Here is an 18673-nt window from a genome sequence, read left to right as displayed (position 1 = left end):
CGAGGTGACGTCCCTTTGTTTTGCAGGTAAACGCCGTCGTTCCGAGTCGTGAGGATTTCCGCATCAACAGCTGGCGCCGTCTGTGGGAACGATTAGTTCTCTGAAGAAATAATAATCCCGACGCGACTTGGCTCGGACGGCAAAACGAAAGTTTCTGATCATGGAAACCTTCCCAAAGTCATTAGTTGACAACGGGTTTCCATGTTCTTATATAAGGACGGGACTCTACATCTTGATTACCCGTCTATCATACTGGGGGCAAAACAGTGGGTTACGTGATACCACCCTTCAAAATTTGGCACGTCGACCCAAGCAGTCCAATATGGTGTTTTCCATCTAGCAATGTTTGGTCCCTTCACTACTGAGGTTTGGTCATCTAAGACCAGACTCCATCTCATATCGGGCAGCAGCCAATAACCAAGGCCTGATCGTTGAAGACTAAGACCTGGTCCTTTTGCACCTACATAAATGGGTAGGTCTCCACCCATCAAGAAGATCACCACCAACAAGGGGGTCTCTACCTACTAGTAAAGCTTCTACTACTGAGGATGTCTCTAGCAACGAAGTTTCATTACTCCGTCCGTTCATACAATCAGGGTGGCCTTCAACACCCAAAAATGTATCGAGACCTTCAGGTCCAAGGAGGTCCGATGTCCCTCAAGATCCCATGTCCAATGAGGTCTGTATTCCCAAGCAGGTTCCTAAGTTAAGGGCGATCATTGGACCCAACGAGGTACTGACCACCAGACCATCATCTTTCAGCCGTTGGGTATCACGCCTCTATCCACCAGGCATCAAACCAGTCGCCGAACACTAAGCCTCCACCTACCAGACGACAGTCGTCACCTCTCTTCCCTTGCAGGAATGGCCTATCGACTTCAGATTATGCAGAATTTTGGATTGATAATCCATTACAGGTTAATTTTTAGTAATTACCCAATCCAATTTTTTTTAGACAACTGTAAATTGTTGCAGCACCAGACACCCCGTCCGTTGCATAAACGTCTATAGAATGGGTCATCACCCAAGATCCTAACATCGGGGGCAAAATAGTGATCATATGATATCAATCGTCGATCTACATATGATGACAAGGTTTAGAAGATTGATCGTACCTTGGTACATCGAGCTAGTCGGGTTTCTAGTGTACATCGAGCTAGTCGGGTTTCTAGTCTCTACACGACAGGAAGGGTACAACCCTTGGTTATTATAAATCAAGGCTTGGTTATCCAAAACCAAGGCCTAATCAACCAAGACTAAGAATTGATTGTCCAAAGTCTACAAAGGCTCGGTCATCCAAGATCAGTGCCCGGTTACCCCAAGTTTGGTCATCAGAGACTAAGACGAGGGCCTAAGATCAGGACTTCACCTACAAAGGTCAGGTCAAAAAACGATCCTCCCCCTCACGTGTTATACTTATGTGGTAATTAATTCCCTTCCTAAAGGGACAAGTTGAGTAAAGCTCGTAAAGTTTATTCCCTTGCTAAAGGGACGGGTTGAATGATTCCCGTAATCAAATATCCCGGTACTATAAGGGATAGTAAATAAGTGTCCTGTACTATAAGGACCCGGGCTGAATGAATCCCGTAATCAATATCCCCGTACTATAAGGGATAATAAATAAGTGTCATGTACTACAAGGACCCGGGCTGAATGAATCCCGTAATCAATATCCCCCGTACTATAAGGGATAGTAAATAAATGTCATGTACTGCAAGGACCGGGGCTGAATGAATCCCGTAATTAATATCCCCGTACTATAAGGGATAGTAAATAAAAATTCTTTACTAAAGGGGACGAGCTGCGTAAAGCTAATACAATTTAATTCCCTTATTAAAGTAGTGACGACCTGAGTAAAGCTCGTCCAATTTATTCCCTTACCAAGGGAAGAGTACCCAAGGGTACCAAAAAGAGTACCCCGGACAGATTACCCAAAGGTACTAAAAATAGTACCCGAGTGAAGAGTTTCCAGGGCCAAAAAAAAAAAAAAAAATCTTCTACTGTTCACAAGAACAATACCCGCGGGAATAGTACCCGCGGGGTACTATTCCAGGGTAGGAAAAAAAAATACATTCCCGAGTTACTATTCACATGAATAGTACCCCGCGGGTACTGTTCACAGGGATTGAAAAAAAAAAATCCTGAGTTACTATTTACATGAATAATACCCGCGGGAATAGTACCCCGTGGGTACTGTTCACAGGGGTTGATGAAAAAAATAAATAAATAAATAAATTTACATTCCCAAAGCTAGACGTGCAAGCTTGGAAATGGGGGACAACTGATAGGGAAAAATATAAACCTACCCTACCCTCGATAAGATTGATTAGATTTCATTATCAAGGATAATGAAATCTGACGTGATTCAACAGGGTAAGAATAATCCTATCATAATTGGAGGAGGTCAAAAGGATTATTCATATCCCCGACAAATCTGGCAACAAATCTCCTATGATCTCGCACAAGCGGAAGATAAGATCAACCATCGACATCGGCAAAACCAATTGGATTCCAATCGACAGCCATAAATAGGGCACCAAGCCATTAAAGAAGGTACGAGAAAAAATCCCTAAACAGAATATACATAATTATTATGTGATACGATTACAAGTACTAACTTGATCGTCGAAGGGTCCTCGGCCGGCACCCCACCGGTGCCATTCGAGGTGACGTCCCTTTGTTTTGTAGGTAAACGCCGTCGTTCCGAGTTGTGAGGATTTCTGCATCAACAATTTGGAGTCCGGATGAGGGAGAAAGGTCAAAAACAAAATCGACATCGCGGCAGCCCGACGAAGGCCGTGACAGCTACAGTGCCATCAACCCATTACTGCTGCAACTGAGAGTAAAAACGGGCATCTAAACGAAATTTTTTGAAAAATCTCAAAGAAGAAACCCCCCCTAAAATCAAGTTTTCTACCCGAACGCGGACGGAAACCAAAAAAATGTATTGTAAAATGTCCAAAATACCCTCAAGAAAATCAGATCTAAAGGTCAAAAATCGTTCCAAGCTACTACCCAAAGAAAGGAAATGGGGTTTCGGAAGGTTTTTAAATTGCCTAAATTGAAAATGCAATCTTAAAATACACCCACAAGACCCCCGAAAGTTTTGGATCGGTCGTCACGCTTTTCAAAAAAAAATTCGATGAATAGTACCAAGTATATTTGCACTAAAGTTGGCAAAAACCTAGCAGTAATGATTTTTCGGAAAAAAAAAAATCAATTTTTGAGGGCCAAGATGGCAGTTTCTAGAAAAACACAAAGAAGAAACCCCCCACAAAATTGAGTTTTCTATGTGAGTCTCGAGGTAAAATGAAAAAAATGCATTTTGAAATACCCAAAATTCCCCTAGAGTAGAATAGGGTAAAACTCCCTAAAAATGCTACTTAGAGTCTTTGTTTCATCAAGGATGGTTTTGTTTGCCAAAGTGATCATGCAAGCATATGTAATGTGATAAAATAGATGTGTTGCAATGGCATATGGCCTCATAGCATGTCATATGCAAAATAGAACCCTTCAATGCATTAATCCACATATCTTCCATAGGCAACAATGAAGTTCAAAGTTAGCATACATTTCACATAAGTGTCTTTGGCCCTTGGCCTCATTACAACCACATTCTAAGAGTATCAAAAGGTGCACTTAAGTGCACATTACATAACTTAGACAATAAGTATAAGTTTTATCAAAGTAAGCAAAAGTAGGACAAGATATGCTAACATATGCATATTCTATGTCATCAAAATATACTTCAAGAACTCGAGTGAGTCTAAGAATGTTGTGCATCCCACACTAAGGCTTCTTTACCTACAAAACACCCATTAACTTAGGAGTGAGTAAACAAGTTTACTCGTAGGGAATGCATGGGTTTATCTTTATACCAAGTTACAATCCAATACCATTTAATTCATGCTATCAAGTGACAATAGAACTTTCAACATAACACAATGAGATGTAATTTTACAAAGTTAACAACTTGGAATTTAAATGCAAAATCAAACCAAAGTGGATACTTGGACGTCACACCGGATCAAACCGACAATGTGGTTACTTTAGGGTTACTAAACCATGGGTAACCTCCCTATGTGCGCACTAGACTTGTAGAGAGACTTTCCCCCGTACTAGAACCATGCCCTAGCCATAATCATAACAACGACATCCCTAAGTTTCCAAAATCAACATTTTGTGCACATTGCATATATGTATCAACATAACATATATATATACAATGTAAAGCCATCAACATACACAAATCAATTTTGGAAACACAATACATGCCCTAAGTTCTCAACTAAAATGGCATGAAGAATATTGAATGATCATTATGCTATTTGCCACTAATTACAACAATATCATTCAACAACAAGAACATAACCTCACAAGTATGATATAAGTTTAAAATCATAATTTAAACAATTTAATAAAACAACTAAATTCCCTAGATTTCACTTCTCATCCAAACATGCTCAATTTAATATATGTTGTAGTACATGTCATGGTTATTATATAAATCACTTTAAAACTTGATTTAAGTCATGGGAGCACATAAAAAAAAAAATTAATTAAATTAATTCATTAATCCCTCTAGATTTTAAAACAATTCTAAATGACCTCAAATTAACATAAGTTATGAAGCAAGCCATGGTCATGTTGTTTATCAAGTCTAAAGTGAATTACATACAAGTCACAATTAATCATTTATTTCTCATTTTAATACAAGACAAACATATAACTTAGATATCACTATAGGAACAAATAAAATCACTTGGAAGATAAATGATAACACCCCCTACCTCAATAGAGAATTGAATCTCTATAATCCAAGCAACCAAGCTCAAATGGAAAACAAGTTGAGGGTTAATGAAGAGGGGAGTAAGAGGAAGCTTTTGTCTTCCAAGGTTTTATGTCTAAGGTGAGTGGAAGGAGGCCAAAATGAAGAAGAAAGCTATTAACCAAGCTTTTCTCCAATGGTGGCTAGGTTATAGTTCTTGAAGACAAGTGAAAATGAAAATGATAAAGTGTAAAATGGTGAGTGGAATGGTTAGAAATCCTCCACTCACTATGTGTTCTTACACTACCTCTCTCACACACAAAATGCAAGACTAAATGGTAAACCTACACTTGTCATGAATCTATGGTTCATTCCTAGGCTTAATCTCAAGCCTACACTTGTCACCATCCTATATAAACTTCCAAGACTTAATATTGAACCTACATTTGTCAACCATCCATGCCAACAAGTGTACCAATCCTAGGCCAACAAGTGAGTGAATCTTCACCCTCTACATGTCATTATCCAAGGCATCAAAGTGTTTCCATATAAATGTCAACAAGTGGACCAATGAGAGTGTGACACTTGTCACACTTTTTCGAAAATTGCAAACAAGTCCTTTTTGAAAATATCTTCCAAATTAAATTGTAAAATAGTCCCTAAGACGAAAAATAATTACTTTACTTAATTACCCAAAAACCCCTCAAGTTATGGATAATTACAAAAAGTCTTATTTTCATGACTTTTACAAAGAAAGTAAGCATTTAATATGTATTTCTACAAAAGTAAAAATGTAGATGTCATGGAATTTAAATATCATGAATGCATGCAAAACCGAAATCAAATCCGAGCACAACAAGTAAGGTTATGCAAGGAAAAATGAAAGAAACGGGAAAAAGACGAAATAAGGAAAAGACAAAATAGGAAAAAGACGAAAAAAGAAAATCGCCAAAAATGGAAAAGGAGGAAAAAAGGCCGGGTCATTACAATAGCATACATTTTCTCATGTAGACCATCAATGCTATTTCAGTTGAACTTTATCAAATCTATCAAAGTAACAATGTCTAAAACATCATCTATATGCTTGTGTGATCTTAAATGCTTTATCTATTTTGTTGTGTCCCTTCTATGCATATAGAAAATGAGGTTATTAATCTTGAAAATGTTTTGTTGGACTTTAGATAATGAAAAATCAAATAAGTCCTCACTTGAAAACCTCAAAAAATGAATCTTCTTGGAAGAGCCAAAAATGAAGAATGAGAATTTATAATGCCTTCCTAAGAATTAAAGAATTGTCCACTACCATCCAATTGATCAATCATTGGTGAACATTCTCTATGTGCTTATTATTGGAACTATTTTTTTTTTTTTTTTTTTGTGGTAGCTATGATATTAACTAGGCTAGACTATTCCCAAGGGTTAATCCAAAAAAAAAAAAAAATTGAATATATGACTTTGTGCACATATAACTTGAATTAAAGCAATAAGAATGCTACATATTTTTGTATGAAATGATTTTTATCAAATGTATGACTTATTGACTTCATATCTAACAAGTCTTTTGAGGAAAAATCACCCGGAATTGAAATGTATAAAATTTTGAACTATATGTTTAAAATTATCTTTCGCCTTATGTGATTAAAATAAGCTCCTATAGCTCTCTTTGAAAGGCATAGTGATTTTCTCAAGATTGATGATTTTTGACTAAATTGATATATATATATGTGTTTTCAAAACCATTCATGAAAATATGTTGATTGATCATATATACTATCATTGGATCAACATTTATGATTTGGGCAAAGAAGCTTACCTTTAGCATGCAAAATAAATTAAAATTAGCATGATGAGTAAACATGATTTCTTCTAGAGTTTAAACTCCTCAATTGTCATGAACTTAAATTTTATATATCTATTTGACTCTTTAGTCTTAGAAATATGACGTTCAAATGATACTATGTTCTAACTTAGATGACTAATTGATATCACAAGTGCTATACTATTGTGATATATCCATTTTTAACACTTTAGAACTTCATGTGATGTTTTAACATCACTTCTTAAAGAATGCATCTAGAAGAGATAGTTAGCTCATTCACATGAAAATTCATGTAGCCAATCTCTCACCATATCTCTTAAAGAAGATATTTTGGTATCAAGACCTTAATCTATACATTGTTGCTTTTTGCAATTTAGAACTTCATGAGATACCTTGACATCACATTTTGACAAATATGTGCAAAGAGAAATATTGAGCTCATTCACATGTACAATCATGCACCAATCATTTCTAATCATACTTGTCCAAGAAAATATGTTTTTGCATTATTGAAAATTCATTGCACATGACTAGGTGCAATGCCACCACTTCCATTTATGCCTTGTATGTCTCTTGCCTTGTAAGATTTTGATCATTCAATCATATGCTTATAAAAAGAAGGTCTTTGGCATTAATGGCTCATTTCATGTATCATTGTTTTATTGCATTATCTAGCATATCCACAATACTTGATATATGATATAAATGGAAGCATACTCATAGGGGTAGATTATTGATAATCTCTTGAGAAGGAATATTGCATGATTTGCTAAGCCTAATTGACTGACTTTGGAAATTGTCAAACATGCTACAAAATGACTTGGTCATCATATTCATATTCATGATTTTGATGATATTTCCCTCTTTCTTGAGAATATCAAATGTGATGAAATATATTAGGGTTGAAGTTGTCTTGAGTCTTAAGATTTGCCTCTAAAAGGTTGTTTGCCTTTAGGCTTATTCTAGTTTATGCTTCATTTTTGTTTCATGTTTAATTATATATACTTTTGTATATGCCATGAACCTTAATGATGTATTGAACTCATGATTTCATTGCTTCACTATACTAAATGCTAAATGCTTAATGAAGTTGTTTAGACCTCCCACCTTTTTGAGATGCCAAAGGGGGAGAGATATGTGATGTGTTAAATGATCTTAAATGCATGTTTATGTATAAAATAATTTATGATATATCAAGCATATTGTTTTATAACATTATGTTCAATGAATTCACTTTGATAGGGGGAGCATTTTTCAAATGCTACTCCATTTGCTTATGAACACATCAATGTTTTGTCATCATCAAAAAGGGGGAGATTGTTGAACTTAAGGATTTCATTCAAGGACAATCTAGTTACTTTGATGATAACAAACCATTAATGGTGTTTAAGGACTAATGTTTACATTGAGTGTTATATAGATTATTCATATTCAAAGAATGACCTCAATGAAGCTATAAAGATCATTCCAAGTATTCCATTATTCAAGATCACATCAATGACAGAAATGGATACAAAGAAGAGTTGAAGTTGCAAAGAAAGATAGCTTAGACTACAATGAGTAAGAAAACAACTCAAAGGAAGGAAGAAAACAAGAATACCTTAAAGCCTAAAGATCATGGACAAAGCCTGAAGAAAGGGGTAGATAGTATGGTGAATGGTTAGGATTCAATGTCAAAGTATTTATGAATCCATTTGAAGCTCATCTCTATAGGACCATGCATATCATATCATCATTCATATGCTCCTATATCCATTAGCAATAAACTATGCACTTTATTCATATATAATTGTCATATGGAGTCTTTGCTAAAGAGTGAGTTAGTTCAAACTTGCATAAGCTTTGAAAGAACTCAACACTTGAGCTAAAATGCTAGGACCATGCACATCAATTACATCATTCACTTTGGTCTATAGAAAGTAGAGTCTAAGGCTTAGAACTTAATTACTCATCTCTAAAGCCTTAGTAAAGGACATTAGGACCCTAGTATGCACTTGATGAAAAACTGTCTTTCTGGCCAAATATGAAAAATAGCTAAGTGTGAAAAATGAATTTTTGAAATAATGATTATTTCAAAATAATTTTTCCCGATAATAACTCTTTATACTTCAAATAGCCTAAACTGATTTTATGGGATTTTTTCATCAATTCTACATTGGTCTTCACAAAGATTCATTTTTACGAAAACTGTCAGAAATCCAAATTTGTACTAAAACTAAATTTCTACATTTTGATTTAGTTGGATTTCAATTTTCTAATATTTTTTATTGAATCCAAATGGGGGGTACTTCCTTATTTACATTGTAAACTTAAAGTAAATGGACATTTACTTAAATATTTTCAATGGAAATAAGCTGTGTGCAGATGTCCTGTACTGAAAGTCCTTGCATAAGCTGTCTGTCAAAACTGTTAATACACATGTCGACTGGTTTGATACACATGTCGACCGATATCTAGGCAGTGGCAAAAATCCAAGCTGAAGCTCACACATGTTGACCGGTATCTAGGCAGTCGCAAATGTCCAAATGGAGCTCAGTAGATGTCGACTGGTTTGCAAGAGATGTCGACTGGTTTGCAAAATACATCAACCGGTTTAGCCACATGTCGATCGGTTTGGTCGCAGATCTGCAGATTTCAAACTGCAACGGCTATTTTCTTCTCGACCCTCATGCATTCCACTCCCAACAGCTATATTAAGCTTGGAAACTCTATAAATAGAGTGGGGAATGTCTTAATAACTAAGAGACATCATTTGAAAGACTTCACATTGCATTAAAGAGAGCTTTTGTTCTCAGATCTTCTCTTCATCTCTCTCATTCACTCTTATTCTATCTTGAGAGATTTAATTAAGCACTCAAAGGGCTTTTGCTCTTACTTTAATCTTCATAGAGTTTTTGCTCTATTATACACTTAAGAGATTATAAGAGCTTATATTCTTCACATATTTCATTTTCTCTTATTAATTTCATTTATAAAGTTTGAGCTTCACTTATATTCATATATACTCTAGTTAAGAGTTAAAGTTTGTACATTAATCTTTAAGAGATATTTCTTGTGAGCTTGCATTTGTATATCTATCTTGAGAGAGATTCAATCTTGTATTTCAATTACAAATTTTTCTACAAAATTGTAAGGGTTGGTGTGACCCAAAAGAAGCCTAAGAGAAGGGTGTTCTCCTAACAAGGAAAAGAAACAAGGTCTTGCTTCATGTAAAAGTTTGCTCTCCACCCGTAAGAAGAAGCCATAGTGGATTGAGAAGTCTCAAGAGGGATCTTGAGCCGAGGAGTAGGAGTTTCCGAACCTCGCTAAAATCGCCGAGTCAATGTTTGCAATTTCTCTTCTCTTATCTCTTTTATAATTGTGCTATTTAATTGCTAATTTCATATCTTTATAGTTGCACAATTGTGTTAAGTACTTTACTTGAAATTGCTTTTCTATATTGCGAAAATTATCTATTATTTGTAATTGGCTCCATTCACCCCCCTCTAGAGTCAATTCTTGGGCAACATAAATATATCAAGAAATACAAGTAATAAAATAAATGTAGTCTAAATGACTCTTGATCTATAAATATAAGTCTTAGTATCTAACCATATATATACGGTGTTCTTAATCTTCTCTTTCTCTATTTCACCTTTCTATTTTATATCTTATATTTTCGTATCATAAGGTTAACAAAAACATATAATAGGTACAGTTCATGATAAATATATTACGTTTATTATGTTGGTTTACAATAATCCTAGCTCACCGATAAATATAAACGAAGTCCCATATAAGGATAGAAGATGACGTTTGGATAAGTGAGGGGAGCACATTACCAATTGCATGACGTAACCTTTAGATAGTTGCTTTTTGATATTAAAAAAAGCAGCAAGTGCACGACTGGACCGGCTGTTTCTGGCCGGTTCTATCCAGTAGCGCCCAACTCTTCTGTCATTATATTATTATTATATATTTGATAATAAAAAATTTAAGGTTAACTCGTATCTCCTAGCCTGGACAAAACAAGTTGCATGAATCTCTTGCGACTTTCTTTCATCCCCATCTTTTTACACATCTGTCATTCTATTCCAGTATACAGAGACGAGCCAATAAAAAAAATTTGAGACAGGACAATTTTAAAATTTTTTAAAAATTATACATACAAAAATAATATTTTTTAAAGTATAGGTGACCAATTTTAAAACTTTAAAAAAATATACATACAAAATAAATTTTTTTAAAGTTGACGGGGGAATTTTAAAAGCCAAGACTACTTCTGGGCCCACTTAATATGACTTTCATTACAAATGCAGTCACGTAGTTATGCTTAAAATAAGTTACAACAACCACATTGAAGCCTCTCAGGTTGTTGCAATGTCAACAAGTCTTTCTTAAAACGTTTTCACGACGGTATCTTGATTGATGAACTCAAACACTAATTTCACGGATCTATTCATGTGCTGCATTATTTATTTTCAAGCTATTACACACACATATATATTAAATTGGGATTCCTCATAAGCTTAGTCAAAAAAAGCTAATTAATTTTTTTAATATTAGAAACACATGAATATGTTAAAGTAGTTAATAGCAAGCCCAGGGGATAAAATACCTTACATTAAAGTCTTTCTATTACGGTTCATGTAACCATAAGCAAGTAAGATGCAACCTTTTAAATAGATACGGAGAGGCAAAATTACCAGACTTTACATATTTTGCCAAGGAAAAAAAAAAAAAGTTAAAAAATATTAATAATTAAAAAAATAAATCCAAGGTAGATTCAGAGGGTAATTTTTTTACCAGATAAATAATTTTTTTCATTAGCAACAAGTTATAAGAATAATTTTTAGAGTTTCAAAGTCAAATAATTCCGACTAATTTAAATGTCATTAATATCCATGATGCCATGATCACATCAACAGTAACTTACATAAATTTAATTGAACCGACTCTATCCATGATGCCATGATCACATCAACAGTAACTTACATAAATTTAATTGAACCGACTCTCTATCATTACTATTGTAACAATAATATTTGTTAAAAATATTTAACTATTTATGATAAAATAATCCACAACACATGCTATACCATTTATTTTATCCATAGATTTTCATAGGAAATACTCTTTATATTACTTTTAAGGTCCGCTTGGTTAGACGAAATTTTTTGATGGAAAGTGAAAGTGAAAGAAAAGAAATCAAAGTTTCTATCATGCATTTGGTTAACATGAATTTTTTTGAAAAAAAATTGTAAAAAAATATTATTTGGTTGAAAACAAAAATAATAATAATAATAATAATTCTACTTACCGAAAATATCCTTATAATTTTAAATAATAAATAATTTTGTGTTAGATAAATATTATTTATACTTAATTATTTATTTTAGCAAGGAAATAGTGAAATATGGAATAGAATAGCATGTAATATAATGATACAATTTTTTGCATTCTCCTCTATGTTTATATTTATTAACCTGTCCCTTAAATCCTGGATCTTTTATTTTTGAGGATGAGAAAATAATAAACTTTTGGTAAAGTGGAGTTCTAAGTATTCGTTTTCTCCTTATGTTAGATTTATTTTTATTATTTATTTGTAAATGATGTAATTATATACTATATATATAATTATATTTACTTACTACTTTCTGACTTTCTCAGAGGCACTGAGAATGAGAAAATTAAAAGTCATTGACAAATTATCCCAGCACAAACTTAATTTTCACCTGCTATTAACAAATATTTGTTTATATATATAATAACTCTTAGTTATTATTAATTATAGAAAAAAAATATCTAACGAATTTCAGACCCTCAGAAAATAATAATAATATTAATAATAATAATTCAATAATGAAAGAAAAAAAATTTAATTAATTTTGGATGCACATACAAATAATTAAATTAGTAAGTAATATATGATTCTATAAATAAGCAATTTACCTAAGAAAAAAACTCAATGAAGAGAGACAACATTCATGGATATAATAGAAAAATAATATATGAAGTGCACAACTTTTAAGAAAAAGTGAGTTTTCAGTGTGTTTAATGTGCTAAAAATTTTGGAAAATTTTTTTCTTTCACTTTTCCTTTAACCAAACTAATTTTTTTTCTCTTTTCTTTTCCTTTCTGATCACTTGACACTAACCTAACGACCCTTAAAGAAAAATTAATAAAAAAATCATCATATGATGGAACTTTGAAGTAAGAAAAGCCTATCTTTAAAAGCTTACAATTAATTAACAAAAGGACTGATAATGGTATAATTAAGTAATTTACTTAAATACCTTAGCAGGGGCAGTTCTGTGAAGGGCTCAGTGGGGGCATCCGCCGTCACTGAAATTTTTTATTATAGTATTTTGCATCCCTAAATTTATATGTTTTTGCAATTATACTCAAAAAATTTTGAAATTGCCCCACTGAATTTATGAAAAAACTCATGTATATAAATTCCCCCATATGAATTCCTAGATCCATCGTAATCCTAGCATTGTGGGGGAATTTTTTAAGCATCTATCTAACCTTTCAAGAATCTATTTCTTACGTTAGATTAAGATTCCTTGTGGCCTTTTAAATCTGGTTGCATTAAGAATATAACTCAGCTTCCCCTCAAGTCGTTGCAATTTGAACCAAGTCTTGATGAGATCTTAACCTTCATTTTCACGGATCTATTCATGTGCTCCAGCTATTTAATTTCTAGCATTTTTTATGATGTACGGCTTTATTTTTTGTGGACCTAGCTACTTCAAAGTGTCCCTTTTTCAGTTGGTTGTATAAAATGCTTCTATTCAACAAGTTGTTTTTTTAATTAATTTTTTTATGTGTTTTTTAGGTTGTGTTCTTTAAAATTCAACAAGTTGTAACAACGACGGTGCCCAAAGTCAACTGGGCAACTCAATAAATGGACAGAACTTCAGCTGAAAACTGAGGCCAAGCAGAAACCGGTCGCATATCACTATGGATCCAATCTTATACAATGCAGCCAAAGAGGGAAATGTTGATGTCCTGAAGCAAAAAGTTGTTCAACTTGAAGTCCAAGTGACCCCCAACAAAAACACAGTCCTCCACATCGCAGCTCAGTTCGGCCAAGCACAATGTGTGAAAGAGATCTTGAAGTGCGGCCGGTCACTGCTTTGTTCTGTGAATATCAAAGATGAGACTTCACTTCACATTTCAGCAAGGGAAGGACACACGGCCACAGTACAAGCACTCATTGATTTTGCGAAATCATTAGAAGAGGACCCTGAAAGCGAGAGTGGAGCCACTAAGGAGATGCTTAGGATGAGGAATGTGGAGAATGAGACGGCCTTGTACGAGGCGGTGCGAAATAATAAATTTGATGTGGTTGCCATTTTGATTAGAGAAGACCTCAAGTTCTTACATCCACCCAACAATGTCAAGGAAACTCCACTTTACTTGGCTGCCGAAAAAGGTTATCGATCTATTGTGTTCAAAATTTTGGAAAGTATCACCCCACAAGCTTGCATTGGTCCAAATGGACGAACAGCTTTACATGCGGCTACAATTTCTTATGACAAAGGTAGTTACTATAACTAAATATTTTTTTCATCTGTTTTGCTAGTTTAGAGGTAGGAAAATAAAAAAATAGATCCTCAAATGTGTGAGATTAACACAGTTTAGTTTTGTGCCGGGAGTCCCAGTTTTTAATTTGCAGTGGTTATATTTTGTCATGAAAGTATAGAAAATAAATATAAATAAAATTAATTAAAAATCTGAATTATTATGTTTTAGTAAGGATCAAGCAATTTCTGAAGTGTTTTAGTTTTACTAGCTAGTATGGGTTGCTAACATAATGAACTTTTTCAGAATGCATAGAACGTTTACACCGCTCGAAGCCATCACTAATCAAGGAAGCTGATGTATATGGATGGAGTCCACTTCACTATGCTGCATGGAATGGCAATGTCGTAGCGGTTAAACAACTGCTTGATCTGGATAAGTCCGTGGCATACGTTGTTGCAGAGAAGGATGACAATAGGACCGCTCTTCATATAGCAGCTAGTCAAGGTCATATAAATGTCATGAAAGAACTATTATCGTGCCATCCAGATTGCTACGAAATGACCAATATTAAAGGCCATAATATCCTTCACATTGCAGTGGTACATGAGCAGAAGGTGGTAATCAGATATATCTTAGCAAATTCCTTCTCCAACAGCCTCATAAATCAGAAAGACAATGATGGAAACACACCTCTTCATTTACTTTGTGCTAAATCCGATTATCACAAGTACCGTCTCAAAGATGACCCTAGAGTGGATAGAATGGCCTTCAACAAGAAAAATTTGACTGCACTAGAAGCAGTATATGGTGACACGTATCCAGACCAGGTAAGGATGGTACCTAGTCAATAATATGAAAAAAAATTCATTACATGAATACATGCTAAATATGATACCTTGCCTAATTGCTTAGATATTAGGAATTATATTTTCTAAAAGCAAGCTGCATGTGCAGCCTGTAGGAGGTCCCTGTAGGTAAACAGTTTATGGATGTTTTGTTCATTTTTTTTGTTGTGCAATTGGATTAGAAATGCAGTTTAGTGGTTAAAGTAAATTTGTTCTATATATATATATATATATATATATAGCTTTGTTAGGATATGTGTGCCCTAGCATAGCAAATTCTAATTTTGGATTGTAGAAGTCATGGTTTCTTGTCTGGATATTATTATTAAAGCATTATACAATTGGTGAATGGAATGTATTATTTTTCGATTCTTTATGGAATTGATGGTGTCCGCTTGATTACAAAATATATTTATATATGTATGTAATGGCAATTAATACTATGATATAAATTAGTAATCATAAATGGTTTAAAGTCGGTAATTATGGATGGACATTTAATTAGTTAAGACTTAAACCGAGTCCACGATAGATTGAGATATATTGCGAGAGCTGTCGTATGCAATTGCTCTCTATCACAGTCATGGCTTTTGACTCTCAAGCATGAGAGAAGTATAGACTCTTTTATTAATTAATAATTACTTTGATTTGCTCGGCGGATACCTCGGGATCCTTAGATCGACACTTTGGGTAGTTATGTAATTAATAATTAGAGGTCTATATTCTCAATATTTGCATCAGTGCTATTTGTATTTATTTTGTTTTGATTATGGTTGATCACAAATTAAATTCGAAGGCCTTCGTATGTTTTAGACAAATGTTTTATATATATATTTATTTAATAAATTATTATTATTTTTTGTCAAATAAATATTTTATTGTGATCGAGCCGGAAATAATCAAAGGTAACAAAATAATTATATTAATTATGTTGTCGGATTGATGGCTTTAATTATCCGATAAATAATTAAGCATAGAGGGGTCAAAGTGCAACATTGACTTAGAGGTTATTTACTATTTAATTGGAGTGCAATTAATTTCTTTTAGTGGAGTAGAAATTAATTTATGAATTAATTGAATTGGGTCCATGGTTTAATGGACCGGACCAATTATTAATTTATAAGAGCCAAGAAAATAGTAAGCCCAAAAGGATTCTCACCAATAGCCCAAGTTGATATTGGAGTCATGTTAGGATTGAGAAAGTTGAATTAGAGATGGAGAATGATTTATTGTTTCCTTATTCTTATTTTATTTTGCCTATATATACATGAGTTCATGTATATTTTAGGTGTGACTTGGAGAACAAGAAAAAGGAATACACTTTCTCTCTCTAGATTTTAGGGTTTTGTTTCTCTTCTAAAGGAGGCTACCACCAGCCTAGATTCCAAGGTCATTCATCAAGGCATATTGGTGATTCCCAAAGGGAAGATAATAATCAAAAAGAAGGAGAAAGGATCTTGCTAAAGGGATCTACAATAAGTGAGAACATTCACTTTAGAGGAAAGTTCAAAAGGTTTACTCAGACCTTTGATGTGAGTATTCAATCTGTTTATTGAATTATGCATCATCTTTTATCTATCTTTGCATAAAACTTGTCTCCATGTAATGAATCAAGATCTATGATTGCAAATCCCTCAAAAAGTTTTAAAAATTTGCACGTTTCCCAACAAGCTTGTCACAAGAGGACACTCGCACAAAAGTTCATGTCATAGTTGTTAAATCGTAAGTGTTGTGGCAATACATCGATCTTGATATATTATAAGGTGTGAATTTACAGGTGAAAGTGCCTTGTATTAAGTTGTATTAATATTGTAGTTGCTCAAATTTTCATTACATGGATGGTTGGGAAATTTTAGCAATAGAATCAGCACTGCTGTTTTCAAATTGAACAAAGAAGAAAATCGCAGGTACCAGAGGTGGGTTGCAGAAACAAATTCAAATTGGGCAACGGAAACGAAGGCCCTAGTGCTCCATTGAAAAGGTTTATTAGCAAAATTTCGGACAACAATTTGATAGTAGCTACACTTATAGCGACGGTAGCCTTTGCAGCTGGTTTCACCCTACCAGGTGGCTACGATGGCAACGATGGGGCAAATCAAGGTATGGCAGTTTTAATAAAACAAGTAGCTTTCAAAGTATTTGTTGTGGCGGATACCATTGCTATGATCTTGTCCATTAAAGCTGTAATTACACACATATCTGCCTCCACTTATGAAGATGAAGATAAGCGTGGTAATGGCTATGGCAACGCACTTGCAACCATTATATGTGCAATTGGAGCAATGGTGGTCGCGTTCATGACCGGCCTTTATGTTGTGTTGGGGGATTCATTGGTGCTCGCTATCAGTGTAATCGTCATTTGTTGCCTCTTTCTTGTAAATGCTTTAAGTTGGTTCATGGAAGCATACCTTGCAGTAGCTGTTGAGTTTAAAAATGACCTAAGGAGGTTTACACGCAACGCTGTTGACTTTACACACAACACTATAGACTTCTTCCTTTGGGGAGGGCGCCAAGCTATCATCTTATTTGTTATGGGAGTGTGCATGGTTATAGGCTTTGCAATAGCCGTTGCGTTCTTTGGCGGCTTGGGATATCTTTTTTATCTGGCAATTTTATTTAAATTTAACCATAGAGAATTTCATTGGGATAGTTAGTGACAGAGAAAAGAAAGCTTAGTGAAAGAAAAACATGGGATAAGTGAAAATTTCTGAAGGAATGATCTGTTGTCAGAGAAGTATATATATATGAAGGAATTGAAGAATGAAGAAGTCTCTACTGTACTTGCTTTTTAGTATCAAATTTGTTTTCAGCAGTTATTGTAGCCCGTAATTTCTCAGATCTCACTACTCCCCAACTTGTACCCAGTTTTCATTAATAAATTTTCAGGTTTGCAAAATCGATTGTTTCTGTTTTTCCTTTAAATTTCTTCAGTGTTTAAAACTCGTTAATCCAAGGCAGAAGACATGAATAAGAGTGAGTTATCCAATTTTCTATTATTATTATTATTTTTTAAAAGATTAAGCAAATATATAAATATGAACAAAGGTACAGTAGGCCCACATAGGGAGCCCAGTCAGCTTACATTATTCATTATCCACCAGATCGAGAAACTCAGGTATCTGATTAGGGCTCAAATTGTTTCTCGTTGTACTCTTGTTTTGTTCTTAAAACATTTATATATCTCCATCTAAATTACCGAATATATATATATATATATATATATATATATATATATATATATCTCCAATCTTGATGTAATGTGATTTATATGAGCACATGAAAAATTAATAAAGAAAGAAAAAAACAGAACAAAATTTCCCAATTTTGATTCTAAAATCTAGGATACATATATAATCAGCCAATGATTCAAACATTTTTTTTTCTTCATTTTATTACCTTTTAAACAAATGAAATGTCAATATGAGCCCAATATATTTTACTTTAAAAAGGAAAGAAGAATATTACTCCCTCCGTCCTATAAAAATGTCACTTTTAGGAAATCGTGACTCTCACAAATTGAACTGTCACGGTTCTCCAAAAGAACCACTTTTTTTATACCTTCTTTTTTTTTCGTGAATAAAAATTATTGTATCAACATAGAAGCAAAAGAAACTAACATTTTCTAGCTCTTTGCAAGAGGTTTTTGTAATTTTTGTATTATTTCAATCATGTCTCATGATATTTTTATCTCTTGCAATGAAACTGCAGTTGTTTTTTCCTTTCAGCTAG

At 33.8% G+C, this 18673-nt stretch overlaps 1 protein-coding gene across 1 annotated transcript; it reads left to right on the top strand.

Annotated features, from left to right (window-relative positions):
• The first annotated feature begins 13532 nt into the window (after window positions 1-13532).
• Window positions 13533-17598, top strand: LOC132301570 (ankyrin repeat-containing protein At5g02620-like). Its single transcript, XM_059798812.1, has 3 exons — window positions 13533-14115; window positions 14403-14926; window positions 16852-17598. The coding sequence occupies exons 1-3, from the start codon at window positions 13533-13535 to the stop codon at window positions 17596-17598; spliced, it is 1854 nt and encodes a 617-aa protein (XP_059654795.1).
• The last annotated feature ends 1075 nt before the right edge of the window (window positions 17599-18673 follow it).

This window comes from Cornus florida, unplaced genomic scaffold (genome assembly GCF_030987335.1).
Source record: "Cornus florida cultivar Cherokee Brave unplaced genomic scaffold, ASM3098733v1 CherokeeBrave_3.0.0_Hap2_Chr03, whole genome shotgun sequence".
Lineage (NCBI taxonomy): Eukaryota > Viridiplantae > Streptophyta > Magnoliopsida > Cornales > Cornaceae > Cornus > Cornus florida.
This window is presented reverse-complemented; position numbering and strand designations above follow the sequence as displayed.

Bases quoted from the DNA above. Each gene is read 5' to 3' on its own strand.
- LOC132301570 (XM_059798812.1), top strand. From the start codon at position 13,533: ATGGATCCAATCTTATACAATGCAGCCAAAGAGGGAAATGTTGATGTC. The intron at 14,116-14,402 runs GTAGTTACTATA...GAACTTTTTCAG, and splicing joins TACAATTTCTTATGACAAAG to AATGCATAGAACGTTTACAC. The intron at 14,927-16,851 runs GTAAGGATGGTA...AGAAAATCGCAG, and splicing joins GTGACACGTATCCAGACCAG to GTACCAGAGGTGGGTTGCAG.